This window comes from Canis lupus, chromosome 7, assembly GCF_003254725.2.
Source record: "Canis lupus dingo isolate Sandy chromosome 7, ASM325472v2, whole genome shotgun sequence".
Taxonomy (NCBI): domain Eukaryota; kingdom Metazoa; phylum Chordata; class Mammalia; order Carnivora; family Canidae; genus Canis; species Canis lupus.
This window is the reverse complement of record NC_064249.1, coordinates 56,230,305-56,254,573: the sequence shown is the minus strand read 5'-3', so window position 1 is coordinate 56,254,573 and position 24,269 is coordinate 56,230,305. Positions and strand designations below refer to the sequence as shown.

Here is a 24,269-nt window from a genome sequence, read left to right as displayed (position 1 = left end):
CAAATGCTCAGCTTTCAGAGCATTCATCCCTTCTGTATCAATCCATCCCTTCTAATCCTATTTAACATTACTCCTTAAGAATAACTAAATATGAGAAAAATCCAGTCCATGAGAGACAGAAGCAAAACTTAACAAAAGAAAACCAGTAGCTAAAAGAAAACTTTCAAAAAAGAAAACCAACAGCTAAGGAGAAAGAGTTAATAGAGGAAAAAAGTAAGATGTTAGATTGGATATCATCTTTTTCAGATACATACCACCGAGGCATACAAGATAAGAAGAAAAACAAATAAGACATAGTTATATTCACAAATGAGGTAGGCATCTCTATAGAACAGAAATTAAAACTAGGAAACAAGGCAAAAGTACAGAATCAACAAGAAACTAACTGAAGGTATTCTACCGGAGGTGTTACTCAAGTAAGGCTCACTGTATCACAGCAGGGGTTTACGTCAGTTGTACTTGTTGGCAAAAGAACCAACTTATTGATGAAAACTATAGGTTTATACAAAGCTAGGAACTACAGCATTGGGAAGAAAAGACTCAGAGACCAAAAGCTCAACCAATGAGTAAAGAAGACATTTTTAAAAATTGAAACACAACATACAAAAACAGTTCTAAAAGGGAAGTTAATAATAAATGCCTACGTTAAGAAAAAAAGATCTCAAATCTTCTAACTTTACATTTCAAAGAACTAAAAAAGTAAGAACAAACTCAGCCCAAAGTTAAAAGAAAAGAAATAACAATCAGAGGAGAAACAAGTGCAATAAACCAAAAGCCATAGAAAAGATTACTAACAGAAAAACATGTTTAAAAAAAATATAAAAACCAACAAACTTTTAAACACATTAAAAAGATAGAGAAAGAAACTCAAATAAATAAAATCAGAAATGAAAGGGCCATGTTACAAGTGATAACATAGGAATACAAATGTTCAAAGAAACTACTATAAACAATTATATGCCAACAAATTGGATACCCCAGAAGAAATGCATTCCTAGAAACACATAATCTACCAAGACTGAATCCTGAGAAAATAAACAATCTGAAGGTCACCAATGAATAAGAAAACTGAGTGAGTGATCAAAAACTCCTAATTAAAAAAGACCCAACCTGATGGCTTTACTGGTGAATTCTACAAACATTTAAAGAAGAATTAATGCCAACTGTTCTCAACTCTTCCAAAAAAATTAGGAGGAGGGAAAACTTCCAAAATCAATTTATGGGGCCAGCATTACCTGGATACCAAAGACAGACAAGGACATTACAAGAAAAGAATATTACAGGCCAATATCCCTGATCAATATAGATGCAAAAATCTTCAACAAAATCTTAGCAATCTGAATTCAACAACAAATGAATAGGATCATACACCATTATCAAATAGGCTTTATCCCTGGGGTGTTAGGATGGTTCAAATATGCAATTCAGTAAATGTGATACACCACTTTGGTGGAATTAAGGATAAAAATATGATCATCTCAATAGAAGGAGAACCACAATTCAACATCCATTTATGATGAAAAAACTCTCAAAATATTGTATATAAAGGGGCCGTATTTCAACATAATAAAGGCCACGTATGACAAGCCCACCGATATATCAACACACTCAGCATAAAAAAATGAAGGTTTTGGGATCCCTGGGTGGCGCAGCAGTTTGGCGCCTGCCTTTGGCCCAGGGTGCGATCCTGGAGACCCGGGATCGAATCCCACGTTGGGCTCCCGGTGCATGGAGCCTGCTTCTCCCTCTGCCTGTGTCTCTGCCTCTCTCTCTCTCTCTGTGACTATCATAAATAAATAAAAATTTAAAAAAAAGATTTAAAAAAAATGAAGGTTTTTCCTCTAAGATCAGGAACAAGCCAAAGTTCCCGCCCCCTCTTACTATATCTTTGCAACACAGTTCTGGAAATCTTAGGACATTTAATTAAGCAAGAAAAGAAATAAAATATATCCAAATCAGAAAGGAATCATTAAAATTTTCTGTTTGCAGATGACATGATCTTATATAGACAGAACCCTAAAATCTCCACCAAAAAACTGTTAGAATTAATACATAAATTTAGTAAATTTACAGAATACAAAATCAATATATAAATATCTGTTGTATTTATATATACTAACAATGAACTACCTGAAAAAAATAAAACAACCTCACTTACAATAGCATGAAAAATAATACATAGATAAATTTAACCAAGGATATGAAAGATCTATAGACTGACATTGTACATAAAACACCGATGAAAGAAATTAAGGAAGACAAAGATGTGGAAATATATCCTATGTTTATGGATTGGAGCAATTAAAAATGTTTAAAATGTCTATATGATCCAAAGCAATCTAGATATTCAATGAATCTCTATCAAAACTCCAGGGGTATTTTTCACAGACACAGAAAAAAAATAACCTAACATTTGCACAAAGCCATAAAAGACCCCCCAAAGCCAAAGCAATCTAGAAAAAAAAGAACAAAGCTGGAGGTATCACACTTCTTTACTTCACATAATATTATAAAGCTATAGTAATCAAAGAAACAGGATGGTACTAGCATAAAAAAAACAGACACATATATCAATAAAACAGAATGAAGAGCCTAAAAAAACATTTGACAAGGATGCCAGCAACACACAATGGGGAAAGAATTATCTCTTCAATATATGGTGTTGGGAAAACTGGATAGTCACATGCAAAAGAATGAAACCAGACCACTATCTTATACCATGTACAAAAATTAAATTGAAATGATTTAAATACTTAATTAATAATATATTAATATATTTTTTATAAATTATCATTTAATAATTAATAATAAATTAAGTATTTATTTAAGTAATTAAATACTTAATTCATTTCACAGGAATGAATTAAACACAGGAAACACAGCACAGGAAATAAAGTAAAAATCAACAAGGGTAACTATGTCAAATTAAAAAGCTTCTATAAAGCAGAAACCAAACCAAACCAAACAGAAACAAAAAACAAAACTAAATAAATTGAAAAGCCAACCTACTTAATGAGAGACAATATATTTCAAAACATTTATGTGATAAGATGTTAATATCCATAATATATAAGTAATTTATATAACTTGGTAGGTAAAAGCCAAATAACTCAATTAAAGAATGGGCAAAGGACCTGAAAAGACATTTTCCAAAGACATAAAGATGGCCAAAAAGTATGTGAGAAAGGTGCTCAACATCATTAATCACCAAAGAAATGCAACTCAAAAAATATCACCTCTCATCAGTTAGGATGGCTTTTATCAAAAAGACACAGCAAATTCTTGCAAGAATGTGGAGAAAAGGGAATCCCTGTATACTGCTGATGGGATCATAAATTGGTACATTCATTATGGAAACAACCTAGGAGTTCTTCACAAAATTAAAAATAGAGCTGCCATATGATCCAACATTTGCATTTCTGTGTATATAGCTAAAGAAACAATATCAGTTACTTGAAGAGATATCTGCATTCCTATGTTCACTGTAGCATTATTCATAATAGCCAAGATATGGAAACAACCTAAGTGTCTGTCAATGGATATATAAATAAAGAAAATTCCATATAAATATGGAATATTATTCAGTTACGAGGAACAATGAAATGGATGGACCTAGAGGACAGTATGCCCAGTCACATAAGCTAGATAGTGAAAGACAAATGCTATATGATCTCACTTATATGTGAAATCTAAAACAACAATAAAAACTAATTCATAGGGCAGCCCAGGTGGCTCAGCGGTTTGGTGCCACCTTCAGCCCAGAGTGTGATCCTGGACAACCGGGATCCAGTCCCACGTCAGGCTCCCTGCATGGAGCCTGCTTCTCCCTCTGCCTGTGTCTGTTCTTCTCTCCCTCCCTTCCCCCCTCCCTCCCTCCCTCCCTCTCTCTCTCTCTCTCTCACTGTGTGCATCTCTCATGAATAAATAAATAAAATCTTTAAAAAAAAACTAATTCATAAAAACAGAGAGTAGAATGGTGGTTACCAAGGGCTGAGAGGTGATAGGAATGGAAGAGTGATTAAAGGTGTAAGCCTTCAGTTATAAGACGAATAATCTTGGAGGATCTACTATACAGTATGGCAACTAGAGTTATATTGTGTTGCATACTTGAAATTTTCTAAGAGTATAGACCTTAAGCATATTCACCACAAAAGAACAAATAGTAACTATGTAAGGTGATTGATGGGTAGTAATTATTTCACAAAGTATAGGTATGTCAAATAATCATATTTTATACTTCACATATATACAATTTTGTCAATTATACTTAAGCTGAAAAAAATTAAATAGAGAGGAGGTGTATGTAATAAAACCATATCCAAAAAATTTCCAGTACTGAAAATCAACATGGGTCATTAAAATGAAAAGTCCTACATAATGTTAAACTAGATGTATTACACAGAGAAACACACATACCCCTAGGCATGGAATGGTGAAATTTAAGTACTCCAAAATATGAAGAGACAATTCTGAAGTTCCCAGGGAGAAAAAAAAAACAGATTACTTACGAATAAATGATATCCAATGCCATCAAATGTATGATCACGCAAAATCAAACGAATGATTGGATAAGTTTAGAGATTTAAGGCACAAGATGACCAGAGTTTACTCTTGTCTTAAATACTAGAAGTTTGCTAGTAAAAGTCGTAACAAGGTTTCCGTAGGTGAACCTGCGGAAGGATCATTAAAAATACTAGAAGTTTGCTAAGAGAGTAGATTGCAGGTGCTTTCATCACACAAACACACAGAGACACACACAAAGATAACTATGTGAAGAGATGGTATGTTAATTAGCTTGACTATAGTAATCATTTTGCTATGTATATAAAATCATCATGATATAAACTTTAAGTATATATAATTTTTAAAATCTAAATAAATCATAAAGTATTTTTAAATTAATAAGAAAAAATGACTTTGGATCTAGAATATGATACTTTGAGAAAATCCTTGTTTGAATGGATTGAATAGAAAACGGAAGTGAGTTCATGGAAACCGGAATGGGCACTTTACTTAAGATTTGCTATAAAGAATAGAAGGGCAGAGCTGGGATTCAGGGCTCTATTTTTATCTTGTGTTTGCTTCTAAGATGAGCAATATTATGCAATTTTCATATGCTATTAGAGAGAAATAATAATAACTCACAGGAAAGAGGAATGGTACTTGCAAAGCCCCAAGTGTGTAAGAGTAAATGGCATATAGGGGTGCCTGGGTTACTCAGTTGGTTAAGTGTCTGTATTATGCTCAGGTCATGATGTCAAGATCTTGAGATCACTGCTCTCTTTCCCTCTGTGCCCCCTTTCCCAGATCATGCTCTTTCTTTCTCAAATAAATGAATAAAATCTTTTAAAAAAGGGTAAATGACATCCATTTGGCAAGTGTGTGGGTGATGGCAACTCCTATGTAAGAGTTGCTCCTGTTATTAGATGTTAGTTAACAGGGGAACACAGAGTATGCAGAAAGATGCAAACAGGCTAGCAAAAAAAGAGATAATTTTCATTTGATTGCACCTATGATCTCTATTAATTATCTGGGAAGATTATTAGCTTTAAAAAGGGGGTGATGTGGGTATTAGGAATGGAGAGAGTGATAAAATGTGAAATAGTTGTCAGAAAAACTGCATCATCCAAAAATTTTTTGGTAGTAGTGGATGTCACCTGAGATTAGTAGTCATAGAATTCAAGTTCAATTCAGCAGCAAATTTATCACAGTGCTAATGAAGCTTAAATATGAGGGCCTCTAACTGACCAAACCCCTTGTAAAGTCCTTTGAGCATCTTTAACAGTGTTTTCACATGGTCACACGTTTTTTATAAGGTTTGAAAAATTAGATATTTTAATAAAAATATATTAAGAATATTTTCTTTTTTTTTTTTAACATAATTTATCCTTGTAAAGTGGCATTGAATTGGTTGTGGGAATCCGGTACTCACAATCTTGTATACTTCATGAAGAGACCTCACATTATATAACATTTCAGGCCCACCAAAACAGGATCCACCCATGGTAAGATTAACACTGTTGTGTTTTACTTTAGCCACATTCAGCTGTTTGGATCCTGCTTTAGTTCAATGATAGAGCTTTTCAAGTCACAGAAAATAAATGTGAAGGTTATTTAAATGAATGCTTATTTTGGTCTGATATTAACTAGGACAAGATGGTGGGATATAAAAAATTAGTAGGGATAATAGACTGGTCATCTTGAAGTGTCAAATAATTGTTGGAGTGAGGGTAATAATAGAATAGGTAAGCTGCAAAGAGAGGTGTCAGCTTTGTGAGACTGGATTCTTAAAATTGAGATCAGGATTCTAAAAATTGAAACTAGGAAGTAACTCCCTTAATGCAATGATAAGATGTAGGGGTAAAATTGTAAGAGAAGGTGGTTGGTATGAGCTGGAAGAAATGACTGTTGGAAATGTGAAGATCTAAAAATTGAGAATCTAAGTTTTTGAATTTACTGAATACAGACCAAATTCAGATTTTGATTGCCTCTGAGAAAGACAGAGAATAGAAATAAGAAGAGCAATTTATTTGTAATATTTTAATTCCTTAAATCAATGTCTAAAGTAGGTTAAAATATTGGTGAGTAGTTAAAAGTCAAATGCTTTTGAATGTAGCATTTTCTCTTTCAATAGCTGAAACAGTGAAAAATAAAATAAAAGCAAAATAGTTTAAGAATATTCATTGAAATGTGTGCTGTTAAACGCTGAAAAAATCATATTCCATACTCCTCTGAAGTAACTCAAATTAATAGGCTGGTAAGATATAGCTAAGCGAGTATGAAAAACACAGTACCCTCTGGATTCATTCTAAGTATTCCAGGCTATTTAACAACTTCAATAATATTCTAATTGCTATCTCTACAAATAAATCACTATCCTGTTAACTCTTGATAAACACATTTCATAAAATATACTAGTATGTCTTTATAATGTTCAATAGCTTTTTTTGCTCATTTCCCTCGATTATCAACCCCATCTTTGGATCACTGCAGTTACAATGGCATTGTCTTGCTTGAGGTACAGTACAGCACTAGGAGTAATATTTTACAGAGGCTGAAAGTAAGAAATTACTATATAGAAATTCCTACCACACAGTTAACTTCAAGCAAACTAAATACAAGTTAATCAATTTCAAATCATCTTAAACAAGTTGTCTTTGACTTAAGCTCCTGAGGCCTGCCTATCATGTGAATAAGCCATCAAGTAAAGTTTCTTGCTCAAGTCAAATGTCCCGAATGTAAAAGGTCCATTAATAAAAGATGCTTACTTATTGAAAGACAAAATTACTAATTATACATTGTACTACAAGGTAAAAGTTACATATCATTGTTATCACCAAAAGGTCTTGCAAATATTTGTATGCAGTCATGAACAAAGTCTGTTAAGAAATATGGCATCTATCTTTTAATGTAGCCATTTTAAAAATGAACTATATATGAACAATATACAATATATAATCATATACTGAATTATGTACTTTATTCAAATAGTGTAGCAGTTGGAAATGCAATCAAACAGAGAAATTCCAAGTAGTGGAATCTTAGCATATATCAGTCGAAATTTGGGGAATTTTCATGAGTGTTTAATAGATGTGTGTCAGTGATTTGCTTAAAAAGTTATTATTTTTAGATTTATGGAAAAAAGAAGCTGGGATTAAGGGGAAGGTGATTCAGGTAAATGGGAGAATAAAAAGGAAAAAAGTAAAGAGTAAGAAAAACAGAGCTCTTCTGAGAAAGCAATGGATATAGCCAGATAGAGGTGGAGAATTAAAGTAGTAGGCTTTTAATTTTTTTTTTGAAGTAGTAAATGTCATGTTGATAGTCTGCTCTAACATGTCAGAGATAGGAATTAAGACTTGCCAGTGGAGATAGAAAGTATTTCTGAGAAAAAAACATAAATTATGGATTTAGATATACCCACAATCAGATTCTGATTGTCCTTTATGTAATGGGGGGGGGGTGGCTTCATACACAATTTCTTTATGTGTAAAATTTCCTTAATAATACCTCCCATTAGAGATGCTATAAAGATTAGGTTTAAATACATTGAGAATAATATATATGTTATACTATACATGTTGAATAACATACACAAATGATTTAATGAATTGGTTTTTGTTAATAAGTATGTAACTGCATGGATCTTTATTACAGTGCCATCTGGTTGAATGAAATGGAAGACGAGAGAAAAAAAGACAAATAAAAAAGGTAAATAACCATTAATAATACTTTGGAGAAAAATGAGACATCACAGGTGACATCAGAACAAGCATACAACAGAGAGAATAGGAGCACAGGGATACTAACGAAAAGAAAGAAATAAGGATAACTTTTATATTTAGCTTTCATTAGTTCATTATGTGATTTATTTAACACCTACTGAGAACAACACAAACAAGCACAAAGACACAAACACACACAATGCCTAAAGGCAAGAAGCTTAGCTAAGAGGAAACACAAATAAACAAACCAACAGTAACTGTACATAATGTGACAAGTCGGAGAGAAAAGTGTATGGAATCAGAGGAGGTTAGTTAAATGAATACTTATGAACATTGACTGCATATCAAGTGCTATGCTAGGCGATTGGGATATGAATTAAAACTAAGCTTTCCAATTTATATTCTCATTAAGGATAAAAGACACATGCAAAAACAGATCTCAGTGCAATCATAAGTACAACAATAGAGGAAACAGAAGAAGCACTTAATATCACTTTGTTTTGGGGGACAGGGGAAAATAAATAAATTACCAACAGGGAAAGTACCTGGGAAAAGTTAATGTCTGATCTATTGTATGAATGATCAATTAATCATGTATTTTTTTAAAAGCCAGAAAAAGAGGCAAAGGAGGAAGGGGAAGGAAAAGGAGGGGAATTTCAATCAGATAAATACTACAAAAAAAGATTAAAGCTTAAAACAATATAAGTTTGGCTATACTAGCTTTTTATAGGCTAGCACATGGAAATCATGGAAAGTGGTACAAGAAGAGTCTGAAGTTGTATAGGTTAACAGATTAAAGTGTCTAATACATCAGTCTGGGAGCTTGGACTTTATGCTATAGTTGGTAGGGAGACTCTGAAACTTTAAGATGCTGAAAATAAATAACATTTCATCCTTTGTAGATAATTTGCAAGGGTAATGCTGTATATCAGGATCTGAGGGCTCAACCTTGGTGTAAGGTAGACCAGTTGGATGCCTATTTTAGTATTCCAATTAAGAAACAATTAGAGCAATGATTTATTTAATTGGTAATTAAAACAGACAGAAAGGAAAGCACCATTTATAAGGCAGACTTAAAGATGTTGGTAAGATGCTGGCAATAGTGGAGAGTCCTAGGGCAGCTCCGGTGGCCCAGCGGTTTAGCACTGCCTTCAGCCCAGGGTGTGATCCTGGAGACCCGTGATCGAGTCCCATGTCGGGCTTCCTGCATGGAGCCTGCTTCTCCCTCTGCCTGTGTCTCTGCCTCTCTCTGTGTGTGTCAGTCATGAATAAATTAAAAAAAAAATAGTGGAGAGTCATAGAGGATGATACCTAAAACAAGGATGATACCTAAAACAAGGAACTTGGTGGGTAATGGTGTCAAGATGTGACGTTGGAGGAGAGAGGAGATAGTCAAAATGATACTATCAGGAGAAATAAAAGATGTGGATATAGATTAAAAAGTAAAGAAAAATATGACATATGTTAAGATAACGAGAGTAGATAAAATTTCTGTAATTGAGACCAAGGATGTAAATGGGCTGCTGTTAGAACCCTGAGCTAACCTATTAGAGACAAGTAGAGATAAACAAGCCCCTGTAGCATTCCTAGAGAGAACAGCTTCAGAGTTAAAGGGAGAACCAAGGGAGTGACATGCTGAATCTCAGAAAGGAATACCATCAGAGAGGGCACAGACACAAATGCTTGGTTCATATGGAGGAAAAAAAGAAAAACATGCAATAACCCTAAAAGCATCCAGTGGATTTAGAAAGGGAGATGGTTTTTTGTTTTTTGTTTTTAACTTCAGTGAGACAAATTTTGGTAGCATGGGAGTTTGAAAAGCCAGACTATTTTATATCAAAGAGTGATTAATAGTCAAGCAAATACTGTTAATAATCTAGGAAATATTGCTAATTATGTGAAAATTTTAATAGGAATGTAAAAGAAATACCATGCAATTGCCTAAAATACAACTAGAATGAGGGCAAGGCTTTCATTTTAGTTTGGAAGAGGGTTAATTATGAATATAGGCTGAAGGAAAAAAGTAATGAAGGAAGATGTCAGAAATAGAAGTGATAAGAATAAAACTACATACTGAACAGGGCAAAAAGGATTAAGACCAAGAGCAGAAAAAGAGGCATTAGCCTTAAAGAGGAAGTACCATTTACCACTTAAATGTAAAGAGGCAGAAAAGTGGTTTGCAGATATTATCACAGTAGAATGCATTTGTTTGATAAAATACATGTCTCCAACTTTTCCTTCCAATATGAGTAACCAGTAATATAAAGAAAATTAAAGTTTTCTTTCTGAGTTTATCTTCTTTGGATTTATTATAATGCCTGAATTTAAAGATTTAAGCTTTAAAAATTATGCACTATTATCTGTTGTTGTCTTTCTGAATATTTCTTTCCCATTTTCTCCTTTCTCATTCTGTTCTCCATAATTCTTAATATTTCTTCCACATATTTTGTCTCCTTTGCTCCCTGTGCTGCATTCTGCATTCTTCTTTATGTTTCCAAGTGCACTGATTCTTCTGCTACCCTCCCAGCAGCATATGCTATCTAATTAATAAAATCCTTAATCAAAATGGATTCCAGTTTTAAGCTTCAAGTTTTGATAAGCTCTTTTTTAAACCTCCCTGAACTGTTTTTGATAGTTTTTTTTGTTCCCTTTAAACATTTTAAACTTACTTTAGCAGATTTATTCCAATATGATCATTTGAAATTATTGGGGGGGTAAATATACTGCTGATTATTTCTGCTCTTATTCATGTTGGACTTTTCCCTATTGTTTTACATTTTATATTTAAAAGCCTTACTTTACTGGAGAAAATCTTGTGTAGCCCCTGCCAACTTATTTCTCTACAGAATATTTATCAAAGTAAGATCATTTCTTAAAATGATAATTTCTAGATTGGGTCTTAAAGGTCACCTAGATGGTACACATAAATGGAAATATTAAACAATTGTGAAAAAAAAAAAACTGTTCTCACTTGTTTTTCCCTGCCCAACTTCCAGGTGTAGGCAAACATAGTTTCTTGTCTTCGCCTTTGCTTCTGGGTATATTTCTTTTCTGCTCTACCCATTCAAATGCACTTACGTTATCCAGCTCCCTTACTTGCACAGATCTATAGCTCATGGCCTATATTTGAAGACACTAAAAATTTAATTACCCTGTTTACCAAGATCAGCAAAATTACTCTTCAATTCATATTTTCAGGACAGCCAAGTATCAACTAAAAATTTAATGTAATTGTTCAGTTTGCTTTGCTTTGGCCCCCTGAGGATTTCCTCTACTTCCCCATATGCCCAACAAGGCATTTAAAGAATATATATCCTATTTATGCTCCACTTATAAGTTTCTTATATTCTCTATTGTCAGTGTTGCAGAAAATGTAAATTCTCATTACTGTTTCATCCACATACTCTTTTAGACATTTTATCCTGTCCTTTTGCTTAATTTTTTGACTCAAACTGTGTGTCTTCCTCATCTCTGTGCTATAGACTTATGTATCTAATTGGTACTTTTCATTTCCATTTAAAGAGCTCATAAGAATCTGAAATTTAATATGGCCCAAAGAGACATAATTATATCTTCTCCAACATCCTCCTCATACTTTCCTCAAGCCCTTGTTACCTCAGCAAACACCCTAATCATTTTTTCCCCTCACATTTTATATTCCATCTACCAAAAGTTCTGGTTGGCACTTCTTCCAAAATATATGTGAAATCAGCTATTACCATTTTTATTGAAAAAAAAAACCTTGACCGATGTGATCATTATTCTAATTTTTCTGGATTACCAAAAAAGTTGTCATCCCTCCTTTATGCACTAAAGTCTATCTTTCACTAAGCTGCTCAGCAGCTCTTGCTAAAATATAATGTAAGATGTTTTAAATGCATTCAATTTTTTCATCTATACTCCTTTATCACAGCCCACTTACGGGCTTGCAGTATCTGGGCCCTGTTTGCCTTGCCAACATTTATCTCCTGAAATTACAGTACCCATGTAGAATTTTCCGGAATCACTGGCCTCCATTCTGGTTCCATCACAGGACTTTTGCATGTTCCATTGCATCTATTTGGCAAGCTCTTCCCTGGATCAGCTCAAAGCTGGCACGCCTCCTTCATTCAAGTCTCAATTCAAATGTTTCCTTCTTAGAGAGGGTATTCCTAAAGATTCTTAGTAAAGCAGAGCTCCCAACTCCTCATTGGCTCTGTCACTCTAGCACATTATCCAGTTTTTTCTTCCTCTCAAAAATATGACTGAATTTTTAAAAATTTATAATTTTACACGTTTATTATCTATTTAGGAGAATATAAATTTAAATGATATCCCCAGCACTAAAACGGCATTTCATATAAAGCAAATGTTCAGGACACACAAACACACACATACACAAACACATACACACTCATAAACATACATTTGAATTTTAGGTCTACATTTTCTTTAAGTATAATCCTTGGTTATAAAGTTAGTAATAAGCATAAAGTTATAATATTAGTCTATTGGACATAATTATGAAATTATAAAATCACTGCAAAATTATGAAATGAAATTATAAATCACTTTATTTATAAAAATAAAGATATATGAAACTATTGCTGATGTTAACCATGAAATAATAAAAACAACTGAACTTTTATTATTTTCTCTATCTCTTATAATGGACAGTGTCTAACAAATGAATATTTTGTACCAAAAATGCCATTCAACGAATACTTAATGCACATCAACAATGTATCTTTATATTAGTGACTAGATTAGTCCTTCAGGATTCAATAATAGGGGAAAATATAGACAGGTCCTACCTGCAAGCATTTATAAGGCAGTGGGTGTGCAGCCATGCAAAAAGTGTACATTTTATCTTTTTCTATTCTACGTGTAAAACATCACCAAGGCTATCCTATTTCTAAGAGAAAAAGTAATTAAATAAATCTGAGATCATTATAGAAGGCAGAGTACTTCTATTAAAAACACAGAAATGAGTGGGGGAAAGAAATCACAGGTAATCAGTCACTACTGCCTAAAATGAGCAGCAGCTCCAGAATTTCCGCTAGCTAAAGCCATTCCTGCGTTTCTAATCATACTTATTAGGCTGCTAAGAAAGTTTAGCTTCTATAATAATTATTACCTTGGGGGTTCACTGAAAGTAGGAACTTTCCTATATATATATACAGAGAAAGAGAAAGAAATTTTATGCATGTAATGTGAATTCAATAATAGATTAATAAATTATTGAATGCATTTTTTTGTTGGACTGAATTAACATTTTATTAATTTAATGTGTTTTTTAAGCATAACATTTTATTGAAGCAGAACTTTTATAAAGAAGAGTGTGCAAATCAAAGAATACAGCATATTACATTTCACTGTGAATATACCAGTAATGCCTTCATTGAGACAGAAAAAACTGAACATTTTTAGCAGAAACTCCTGTGTGAGCTTCCCCAGTGACTGCCACCAAATAAGAGCTACAATCCTGATGTCTATCACCATCACGAAAATTTGTCAGTTTCTTAACAGGATCATATTGTGTACACTATGTCTTCTCTTGCTCAATATAATGATTACAAGATTCACCTAAGTTGTTCCATGTAGCTGAATTCTGTTCATTCAGCTCTTGTTTTCAGCTCTATGATTACAAGATTCACCCAAGTTGTTCTATGTAGCTGAACTCTGTCCATTCAGGTCTTGGTTTTGGCTCGGGGTCATGAGATCAAGTCCCACATTGGGCTCTGGGTTGGGCATGGAGCCTGCTTGAGATTCTCTCTCTCCCTCTCACTCACTCTCTTTCTCAAAAGAAAAAAATTTAAATCTTACTTATTAACTATTGTTCATATCTAGTAATGTTTCAATTATCTACCTACCTATATTTTGGCCAGCACTACACAGTTTAATAAATATTTAATCTTTTTCTTGTTTAAATATAGCATAGAGCTGTTTATGATCATGAATCACTTAAAAAGTAAGGTTAGTTTCACCTGGCAATTATATTTCTTTTCAAGACTTACTATAAAGCTATAGCAATTAAGATAGTGGGATTTATCAGTGAAAGAGCAGACAAATATATCAATCCAAAGGAATAGAGAGCCCAGAAATAGAACCACAGAAATAGTCAAATGATCTTTGACAAAGAAGCAAAAGCAAGACAGTGCAGCAAAGATCAACTTTTCAACAAGTAGCATTGGAACAACTGGACATCTACATAAAAAAAAATGAAGCTAGACAGAGACCTTATATCTTTCACAAAAATTAATTCAAAATGGATCACAGACCTAAATGTAAAATGCAAACTATAAAATCCCTGGAAATAACATAGGATAAAAACTAGATGAGCTTGGGTATGAATTTCTTTTCTGTTAGAAAGAAATGAAAGAAATAATTGATAAGGTAGACTTTATTAAAATTAAAACCTTTGGCTCTATAAAACCCATGGTCAAAAAATTGAGAAAACAAGCCACAGACTGGGAGAAAATATTTGTAAAAGACACATCTGGTGAAGACCTGTTATCCAAAGCATACAAAAGGAGTTGACTTTTGCCCACATAAAATCTGCACACCAATATTTATAGCAGCTTTATTTAGAATTGCCAAAACTTGGAAGCAACCAAGATGATCTTCAGTAGGTAAATGGATAATAAACTGTGGTACATCTACATACATTTACATACATCAATTTATCATTGATATTATTCAATGATAAAAATAAATGAATGACATGGAGGAATTTTAATGCATATTAGTAAGTAAAAGAATCCAATTGAAAAGGCTACATATTATATGATTTCAACTATATGTCATTCTGGAAAAGGCAAAACTATATAGACAATAAAAAGATCAGTGATGGGGATCCCTGGGTGGTGCAGCGGTTTAGTGCCTGCCTTTGGCCCAGGGCGCGATCCTGGAGACCCGGAATCGAATCCCATGTCGGGCTCCCAGTGCATGGAGCCTGCTTCTCCCTTTGCCTGTGTCTCTGTCTCTCTGTCTCTCTCTCTCTCACTGTGTGCCTATCATAAATAAATAAAATAAAATAAAAATTTAAAATAAATAAATAAAAAGATCAGTGATTTTCAGAATTTGGATGGGAGGGATGAGGGAATGAGTAGACAATACAGAGGACTTCAGGGCAATGAAAATATGCTGTATAATACCATTATGGTAGATATATGTCATTATACATTTGTCCAAACCTATAGAATGTAAAACACTAAGAGTTAACCCTGATGTAAACTATGGAATTCGGGTGACTATGTTCTGTAAGTGTAGGCTCATCAATTGTACCAAATGTACCATTGTGGTAAAAGATGTTGATAATAGTAGAGGCTATGCATATGTAGGAGCAGGAGGCATATGGGAAGTCTCTATATCTTCTCCTCAATTCTACTGTGACCTTACCTGCTCTTAAAAAAATAAAGTCTTAATTAAAAACACATCATTTGTACACGTTAAATACATACAATTTTCATTTCTCAATTATATTTCACCAAATCTGGAAAAATATTTTTAAAAAATAAATAATAAAATACATTTTAATGAATGTTTAATAAATCATATTTAAGAGTTTTCTTCACATTAGTTTCCTATTTTATATTTGCCTATCGTTGAATTTAGGTTTCATTTTCTAATGAATGAGAAAGTAGTATTTGTTAGTGGATAGAATCTATAGAGGCCATTAATAACATTTCTTTTTTAGAAAATGTTATTTATTTGAGCGAGAGATAGAACACAAGCAGGGGGCAGGGAGAGAGAGAAGCAGACTCCCCACTGAGTAGGGAACCCAGTGTGGGCTTCAGCCCAGAACCCCGGGATCATGACCTATATTTATAAATGATTTGATGTTATAATTTATCCCACAAAATTTCCAATTCATGAAAATTCTAATTTCTAAAAGTAAATGAAGTGGTAAACATAAAAATGTTTGTTTGCCAATTTAAAGCACTTCTGCATTTAACATCTAGCTTCCATCACCATGAACATCTTCCCTCAATTTCAGGCCTATGCATCAAAAGTGAAATCTAGACACTTACACTTGAATCATGTTGTACACAATTCCAAAACAAACATCTTCCCTCCAATCTTTCTTTCTTCCTCCACACATTTTTCATTTTAATATCTGGTACCACTATTAAACCAGTTACTCAAACCTTAACTCATCTAATTACCATCAAAGTGGTACCTTTAAAAGAGAAATCTGACCATATGGCTTCTTTAGTGGCTTTCCAAAGTCTTCATCAGAGTCTAAATCCTTTGGAATGATGTGTTATCTAAAGCTTAGTTCCCTACTCTCAATGTTTGTCCTTACCAGCCTGCCACATAAAAACACGTGTGCACGCACACACACACACATGTACACAGAGACAGACATAGAAATCAGATCAAGCACTTGCTTTAAGCTTTAGCCACAAAGTCAAAGTGGGAACTCAAAACAATCTTAACTGTACTCTAAGATAATTTCTATTTTAATGTTAAGACTACTATCTATCTGGGATTGTTATTATTGGACTAATATGTCAAGTGTATTTGAACATCCACTAAACATTAAATTGAAGTCAGATTAAATTGTAAAAAAAATGAGATAAGGTTAAAAAAAAAAACTGAATCTGAACATAGAAAATCAGGTTTCAAATGCCAGTGGTTTTAAACTATAGGAATTTAGAAAAGGTACTTTCCTCTCTGGATCCTAAGTTCTTTATTTCTTCTTGGAAGCCCCCCTCAAGAATTCTATAGAAAAAGCAGAATTCAAGAGAGGATACCTAAGTATTCCACCTAATTAGTGATCAAAGAAATGGAGTTTGAAACAATATTGAGAACACATTTTTTCACTTATCAAGTTAGAACAGATTTTTTAGAAACTGTACCATTCAGTGTTAGCACAGGTACATCACAGACCAAGCTTACATACTGCTCAGCTTCAATAAATGATACCATCTTTCTGGAAAGTAGGCTTAGAAAGGTATTAGGAATGTATTTTATTCTTTGGAAAGGTAATAGGAATTTAGAAGTATTAGAGCAAATCTTTTATAAATCTAGTTTAAATTTTGAAAGGCAATGATGCTAAGAAAAATTTCTGAAAAAAGTCACAACAATATTTGTAAGTTATAAATAAAAAACCTAAACATAAAGGTTAGAATAATTATGGAAAAATCATGGCCCACCCATGTAACAGCCTTTTGTACAGATATTTAAGTAATATATTTGAAATCTGTATAACAATGCAACAAAAATTCTAATATATCATTATGGGAATAAAAGCAGGACAATTAGTTTCATTATGAATTTTAAAAAATAAGTAATATACTAATATAATTACCTCTATTTCCTGAAATGATTTTAAGTTTTTACACTTTTTTGTATTTTATTTTCTATAACAAATAGCCAGAGTCCAAAAAAAGGTCACAGAAGATGCTTTTGTTTTGAAAACACTGGAAATTTTGATAAAATGGAGCTTTGAATATGATGGCTTGTGAAATGAAAAAAGTTATTGGGCATATCCAAGGACAAACTGAAAAAGAGAACCCCTCTAATACATACAAGATTGCAAATGATTAACTCAATTTTATCTTAGGACTGAAAGATTTTTCACTAATAGTTTCCAGAAGAAAATGGACAATGCACAATAAAAATAGCCAAAAGCACAACGACAAAAAAAAAAAAATAGCAAAAGCATGAGTTAGGAGAATAAGATGCAAAAGTAGATGACAAAGACTACACATATTTGAATTATTACATGTAGATAAAATAATAATTAAAAAATAACTATTTGTACTATGTTGTAGAAGCAAAAAATAAGCTTAAACGAGCAATCATAAAATGAATTAAAAGGTTTCGAAGAAAAATAAATAACATTTGGAAATGAATAATTACGTTTGCATCTATCTACCTACGTACCTACTGAGATACCTGTCAATAATTGAGAGTAAGAGACTTATCATTTAAGAATGTAAGAAATACTTGCCATATATGACTGATGATTATCCCCTCAAATATTACCTTTTTTTTTAATCTTCTCTTCCTTTGGAACATCACTTAAAAATGTGGTAGACTTGATTTTTTCTTTCTTTCTTCTTTCTTTTTCTTTCTTTCTTTCTTTCTTTCTTTCTTTCTTTCTTTCTTCTTTCTTCTTTCTTTCTTTCTTTCTTTTCTTTCTTCTTTCTTCTTTCTTTTTCTTTCTTTCTTTCCTTCTTTCTTTCATTCAAGACTTTATTTATTCATGAGAGACACAGAGAGGCAGAGACATAGGCAGAGAAAGAAGCAGGGTCCCAATGGGGAGCCTGATGCAGGACTCAATCCCAAAACCCTGGAATCATGACTTGAGCCAAAGACAGATGCTCAACCATTGAACCACCCAGGTGTCCCGACCTCTTTCTTTCCTGTATATCCCTTCATCTTTCATTTCACTAATATTTCATTAATTCTCCACTGAGTACTACATAATCTGCTCTTAAAATTATCCTTTTTAAAAAAATTTTAAGTAAAAAACTTGAAGGGAAAGTTAGGTAATTAAGTGGCATCTAAGGTATTAATTGGACAAGTACGATGCATATGATGGAATTCCTTTCCTATAGCCAGGGCTACATTCCCACTATTAATGACAGATTTTATCTGTGTTCTCAGTTATGCACTCTCTTTTTAAGAGGATTAGATTTCCCACCTTGTGGACACCAGGATTGGCCATATGACTTGCTTCATTCAATGGAGTATGAGCAGAAGAAACACTTATCATCTTCTGGGGGAAACTGTAAGAACCATCAAGTGATCTCACTAATGAATTTATTTATACTTACCAGAGCAATGTGCCATAGAAGGATATGATCCTTCACCCTGAATCTAAGAAGTAGAAATAAAATGAAGCATTGATGCAGCTAAGTTTCAAAGCAAGTGAAAAATAATAAACTTTTATACTTGTATATCATTAAGATGGGGTGATTGCTTGTTAGTGTGGGATAATCTAATGCATGCTAACCTCACTCACTCTGTCTTCCTTTCTTTTAGAGGAGTCTTCTCATTAGCTTCAGATTTTCTTTTTCTCTCCTCTGGTTCTCTTAATAAAATGCAGTAATATTAATACATAAAAATTTAAGTTATCTTTTGGAAAACAATGTTTCTTTTGTTCTCTTTTAAAAAGTATTTTCAACATACAGATAAATCTTACAAATGTTTAATTCTATTATTTCTGAAGATACAATGCTATGAAATTTTAACCATCTTCCTACACAATCATGAAATATCATCATTAATCTTCTCTGTTCTTTCCTCTTTTCCTCCCTTCAATGGATAGTATAATATGTATCAGGTACTATGCCCGATGATGCAGATACATTGATGAAGAAAATATGGCCGTGGCCTATGTCTGCCCTCACAGATATTCTCATTTATTGAAGAAAATGAACAATAGTCAAATATTCATACCCACAAAATTGCAAATATGACAAAAGAAAATGAATGTGAAAAGTAGGTGTGCCACACACACACATATAGTAAACAAATTGGATTTAACTGGACAGTCAATAAAAAGTTTCTCAGAACCGACTCCTAAACGGTTTTTAAATTAAGGATAAATGGTGGATAGAGAGAACAGGAAAAATAAATGGAAGTTGCATGTAGCAAATGTAGATAGAATATAGTAGAACATAGCCAAAATGCAATATGGGCGGAGAATATATGGTAAATGGGAGAAGATGCAGTAAGGCCATTGTATTTGGACCTAGAAATAAGGGCAAACCATGTGTGATATTAGACTTCAGAGGCAAGCATGTCTGCCTATTCAGGGGCCTTGAAGGAGAGGTTACGGAGGCATTAATGTTAACATTAATGTAAGTATGGAGAGAAAACAACCATACTTCTGTTAAAAAGAAAGAGATGAAAGAAAAAAAAGAAAGAAAGCAAAGAAATAAAGAAAGAGAGAGGGAGGGAGGGATGGAGGGAGGGACGGAAGGAGAGAGAGAGAAAGAGAGAGAGAGAAACAGACAGAAAGAAGAACTTACCACAGTGTAGATAATAGTTTAGAAAGGGAGCATAATGACTGCAGTAAACTAGCTTTGGAAGTCACTGTAAGCTTGTACCAGGGTGCTGGTGGAGTAGTGAGACAGATAAAATGATATTAGCATGTGGAACAGTTTTTTCTTAACATGTTGAATATGAAGATTGAAATAGAAAAAGGAAGCAAGAAAATCTGTAGGTTTCTGTGCTAAGAAAACTAGTAGTCACTAGGAAGAATTAATTGAAGGACAGCCAGAGCTTGATTAAGCATATTTTAGGAGGAGGGGCAAGATGGCTGAAGAGTAGGGTCCCCAAGTCACCTGTCCCCACCAAATTACCTAGATAACCTTCAAATCATCCTGAAAATCTACGAATTCGGCCTGAGATTTAAAGAGAGAACAGCTGGAATGCTACAGTGAGAAGAGTTCGTGCTTCTATCAAGGTAGGAAGACGGGGAAAAAGAAATAAAGAAACAAAAGGCCTCCAAGGGGGAAGGGCCCCACGAGGAGCCGGGCTGAGGCCGGGGCGAGTGTCCCCAGGACAGGAGAGCCCCATCCCGGAGAAGCAGGAGCTGCACCGACCTTCCCGGGCGGAAAGGCCTCGCAGAGAGTTGGAGCAGGACCCCAGGAGGGAGGGGGTGCCCTCGGGCTCCCGGGGACACTAACAGACACCTGCGCCCTGGGAGAGTGCGCCGAGCTCCCTAAGGGCTGCAGCGCGCACGGCGGGACCCGGAGCAGCTCGGAGGGGCTCGGGAGAGGAAGAGGCTCCGTGCAGAGGGGGCTGCGGCCCCGGGAGCAGCTTGGAGGGGCTCAGGCGGCGGCTCCGTGGAGGGGGCTGCCCGGCTGGGAGCGCAATTCCAACAGCATAGGCCGGGAGCACAGGGCACCGGGGACACAGCCCAGGATCCGGCCTCCCCCCGGGACAGGCAGAGGCCGGGAGGGCCCAGGACAGCAAGGACGCTCCTGCCCCAAGCTGAGCAGGTCAGCGGCCCCGCCCCGGAGCCTCCAGGCCCTGCAGACGGAGAGCTCTGCACAGTTACTGCGGGAGCTGAATCCAGGGCTCCAGAGATGCCGCTGCCACTGCCGGTTGTTCCTCCTGGGGCCTCACGGGGTAAACAACCCCACTGAGCCTCACAGTGGCCTCACGGGATAAACAGGATAAACATTACTCACTGAACCCTACACCAGGCAGGGGGCAGAGCAGCTCCCCCAAGCACTAACACCTGAAAATCAGCACAACAGGCGCCTCCCCCAGAAGACCAGCTAGACGACAGGGGGAAAAACAAATTATTGACCAAGCAGCACTGGAAAGTTCCAGGGGAAGTCAAGGGACTTACAGTATAGAGAATCAGAGGATACTCCCCCGTGTTTTTTTTGTTGTTGTGGTGGTGGGTGTTTTTGTTTGTTTGTTTGTTTGTTTGTTTTGTTTTGCTTTTTGATTTCTGTTTACTTCCCCCACCCTTTTTTTTCCTTTCTTTTTCTTTCTCTTTCTCTTCTCTTTTTTTTTCTTGTTTCCTTTCTTTTTTCTTTTTCTCTTTTCTTTCCTTCTTTCTCTCCTCTCTCTCCTTTTCCCAATACAACTTGTTTTTGGCCACTCTGCACTGAGCAAAATGACTAGAAGGAAAACCTCACCTCAAAAGAAAGAATCAGAAACAGTCCTCTCTCCCACAGAGTTACAAAATCTGGATTACAATTCAATGTCAGAAAGCCAATTCAGAAGCACTATTATAAAGCTACTGGAGGCTCTAGAGAAAAGCATAAAGGACTCAAGAGACTTCATGACCGCAGAATTTAGATATAACCAGGCAGAAATTAAAAATCAATTGAATGAGATGCAATCCAAACTAGAAGTCCTAACGATGAGGGTTAACGAGGTGGAAGAACGAGTGAGTGACATAGAAGACAAGTTGATGGCAAAGAGGGAAACTGAGGAAAAAAGAGACAAACAATTAAAAGACCATGAGGATAGATTAAGGGAAATGACAGACTGAGGAAGAAAAACCTACGTTTAATTGGGGTTCCAAAGGGCGCCAAAAGGGACAGAGGGCCAGAATATGTATTTGAACAAATCATAGCTGAAAACTTTCCTAATCTGGGAAGGGAAACAGGCATTCAGATCCAGGAAATAGAGAGATCCCCCCTAAAATCAATAAAAACCGTTCAACACCTCGACATTTAATAGTGAAGCTTGCAAATTCCAAAGATAAAGAGAAGATCCTTAAAGCAGCAAGAGACAAGAAATCCCTGACTTTTATGGGGATAAGTATTAGGGTAACAGCAGACCTCTCCACAGAGACCTGTCAGGCCAGAAAGGGCTGGCAGGATATATTCAGGGTCCTAAATGAGAAGAACATGCAACCAAGAATACTTTATCCAGCAAGGCTCTCATTCAAAATGGAAGGAGAGATAAAGATCTTCCAAGACAGGCAGGAACTGAAAGAATATGTGACCTCCAAACCAGCTCTGCAAGAAATTTTAAGGCGGACTCTCAAAATTCCCCTTTAAGAAGAAGTCCAATGGAACAATCCACAAACACAGGGACTGAATAGATATCATGATGACACTAAACTCGTATCTTTCAATAGTAACTCTGAACGTGAACGGGCTTAATGACCCCATCAAAAGGCACAGGGTGTCAGACTGGATAAAAAAGAAGAACCCATCTATTTGCTGTCTACAAGAGACTCATTTTAGACAGAAGGACACCTACAGCCTAAAAATAAAAGGTTGGAGAACCATTTACCACTCGAATGGTCCTCAAAAGAAAGCAGGGGTAGCCATCCTTATATCAGATAAACTAAAATTTACCCCGATGACTGTAGTGAGAGATGAAGAGGGACACTATATCATACTTAAAGGATCTATCCAACAAGAGGACTTAACAATCCTCAATATATATGCCCTGAATGTGGGAGCTGCCAAATATTTAAACCAATTAATAACCAAAATTAAGACATATTAGATAATAATACACTTATACTTGGTGACTTCAATCTAGCACTTTCTAGATAGGTGTTCTAAACACAACATCTCCAAAGAAACGAGAGCTTTAAATGATACACTGGACCAGATGGATTTCAAAGATATCTACAGAACTTTACATCCAAACTCAACTTAATACACATTCTTCTCAAGTGCACATGGAACTTTCTCCGAAATAGACCACATACTGGGTCACAAATCAGGCCTTAACCAATACCAAAAGATTGGGATCATCCCCTGCATATTCTCAGACCATAATGCCTTGAAATTAGAACTAAATCACAACAAGAAGTCTGGAAGGACCTCAAACACGTGGAGGTTAAGGACCATCTTGCTAAAAGATGAAAGGGTCAACCAGGAAATTAAGGAAGAATTAAAAAGATTCATGGAAACTAATGAGAATGAAGATACAACCGTTCAAAATCTTTGGGATACAGCAAAAGCAGTCCTGAGGGGGAAATACATTGCAATACAAGCATCCATCCAAAAAATGGAAAGAACTCAAATACAAAAGCTAACCTTACACCTAAAGGAGCTAGAGAAAAAACAGCAAATAGATCCTACACCCAGCAGAAGAAGAGAGTTAATAAAGATTCGAGCAGAACTCAACGAAATCCAGACCAGAAGAACTGTGGAACAGATCAACAAAAGTTGGTTGGTTGGTTCTTTGAAAGAATTAATAAGATAGATAAACCATTAGCCAGCCTTATTAAAAAGAAGAGAGAGAAGACTCAAATTAATAAAATCATGAATGAGAAAGGAGAGATCACTACCAACACCAAGGAAATACAAACGATTTTAAAAACACATTATGTACAGCTAGACGCCAATAAATTAGGCAATCTAGAAGAAATGGACACATTTCTGGAAAGCCACAAACTACCAAAACTGGAACAGGAAGAAATAAAAAACCTGGACAGGCCAATAACCAGGGAGGAAATTGAAGTGGTCATCAAAAACCTCCCAAGACACAAAAGTCCAGGGCCAGATGGCTTCCCAGGGGAATTCTACCAAACGTTTAAAGAAGAAACCATAGCTATTCTACTAAAGCTGTTTGGAAAGATAGAAAGAGATGGAGTACTTCCAAATTCGTTCTATGAGG

The 24,269-nt window shown here is 35.0% G+C and overlaps 1 protein-coding gene across 10 annotated transcripts in view; it reads right to left on the bottom strand.

Annotated features, from left to right (window-relative positions):
* CCDC178 (coiled-coil domain containing 178) overlaps positions 1–24,269 on the bottom strand; it is a 426,023-nt gene that overhangs the window by 269,988 nt on the left and 131,766 nt on the right. For 8 of the 10 annotated variants that reach the window (XR_007412090.1, XR_007412089.1, XM_025429202.3 and 5 more), the window contains one exon: positions 19,180–19,248. The exons of the other annotated variants lie outside the window; for them this stretch is intronic. Coding sequence is in view for 6 of the 8 variants with exons in the window: in XM_025429202.3 (XP_025284987.1) it covers positions 19,180–19,248 (69 nt within the window). In the remaining 2 variants the exon portion in view is untranslated. The remainder of the gene's footprint in view (positions 1–19,179; positions 19,249–24,269) is intronic. 10 annotated transcript variants of the gene reach the window in all.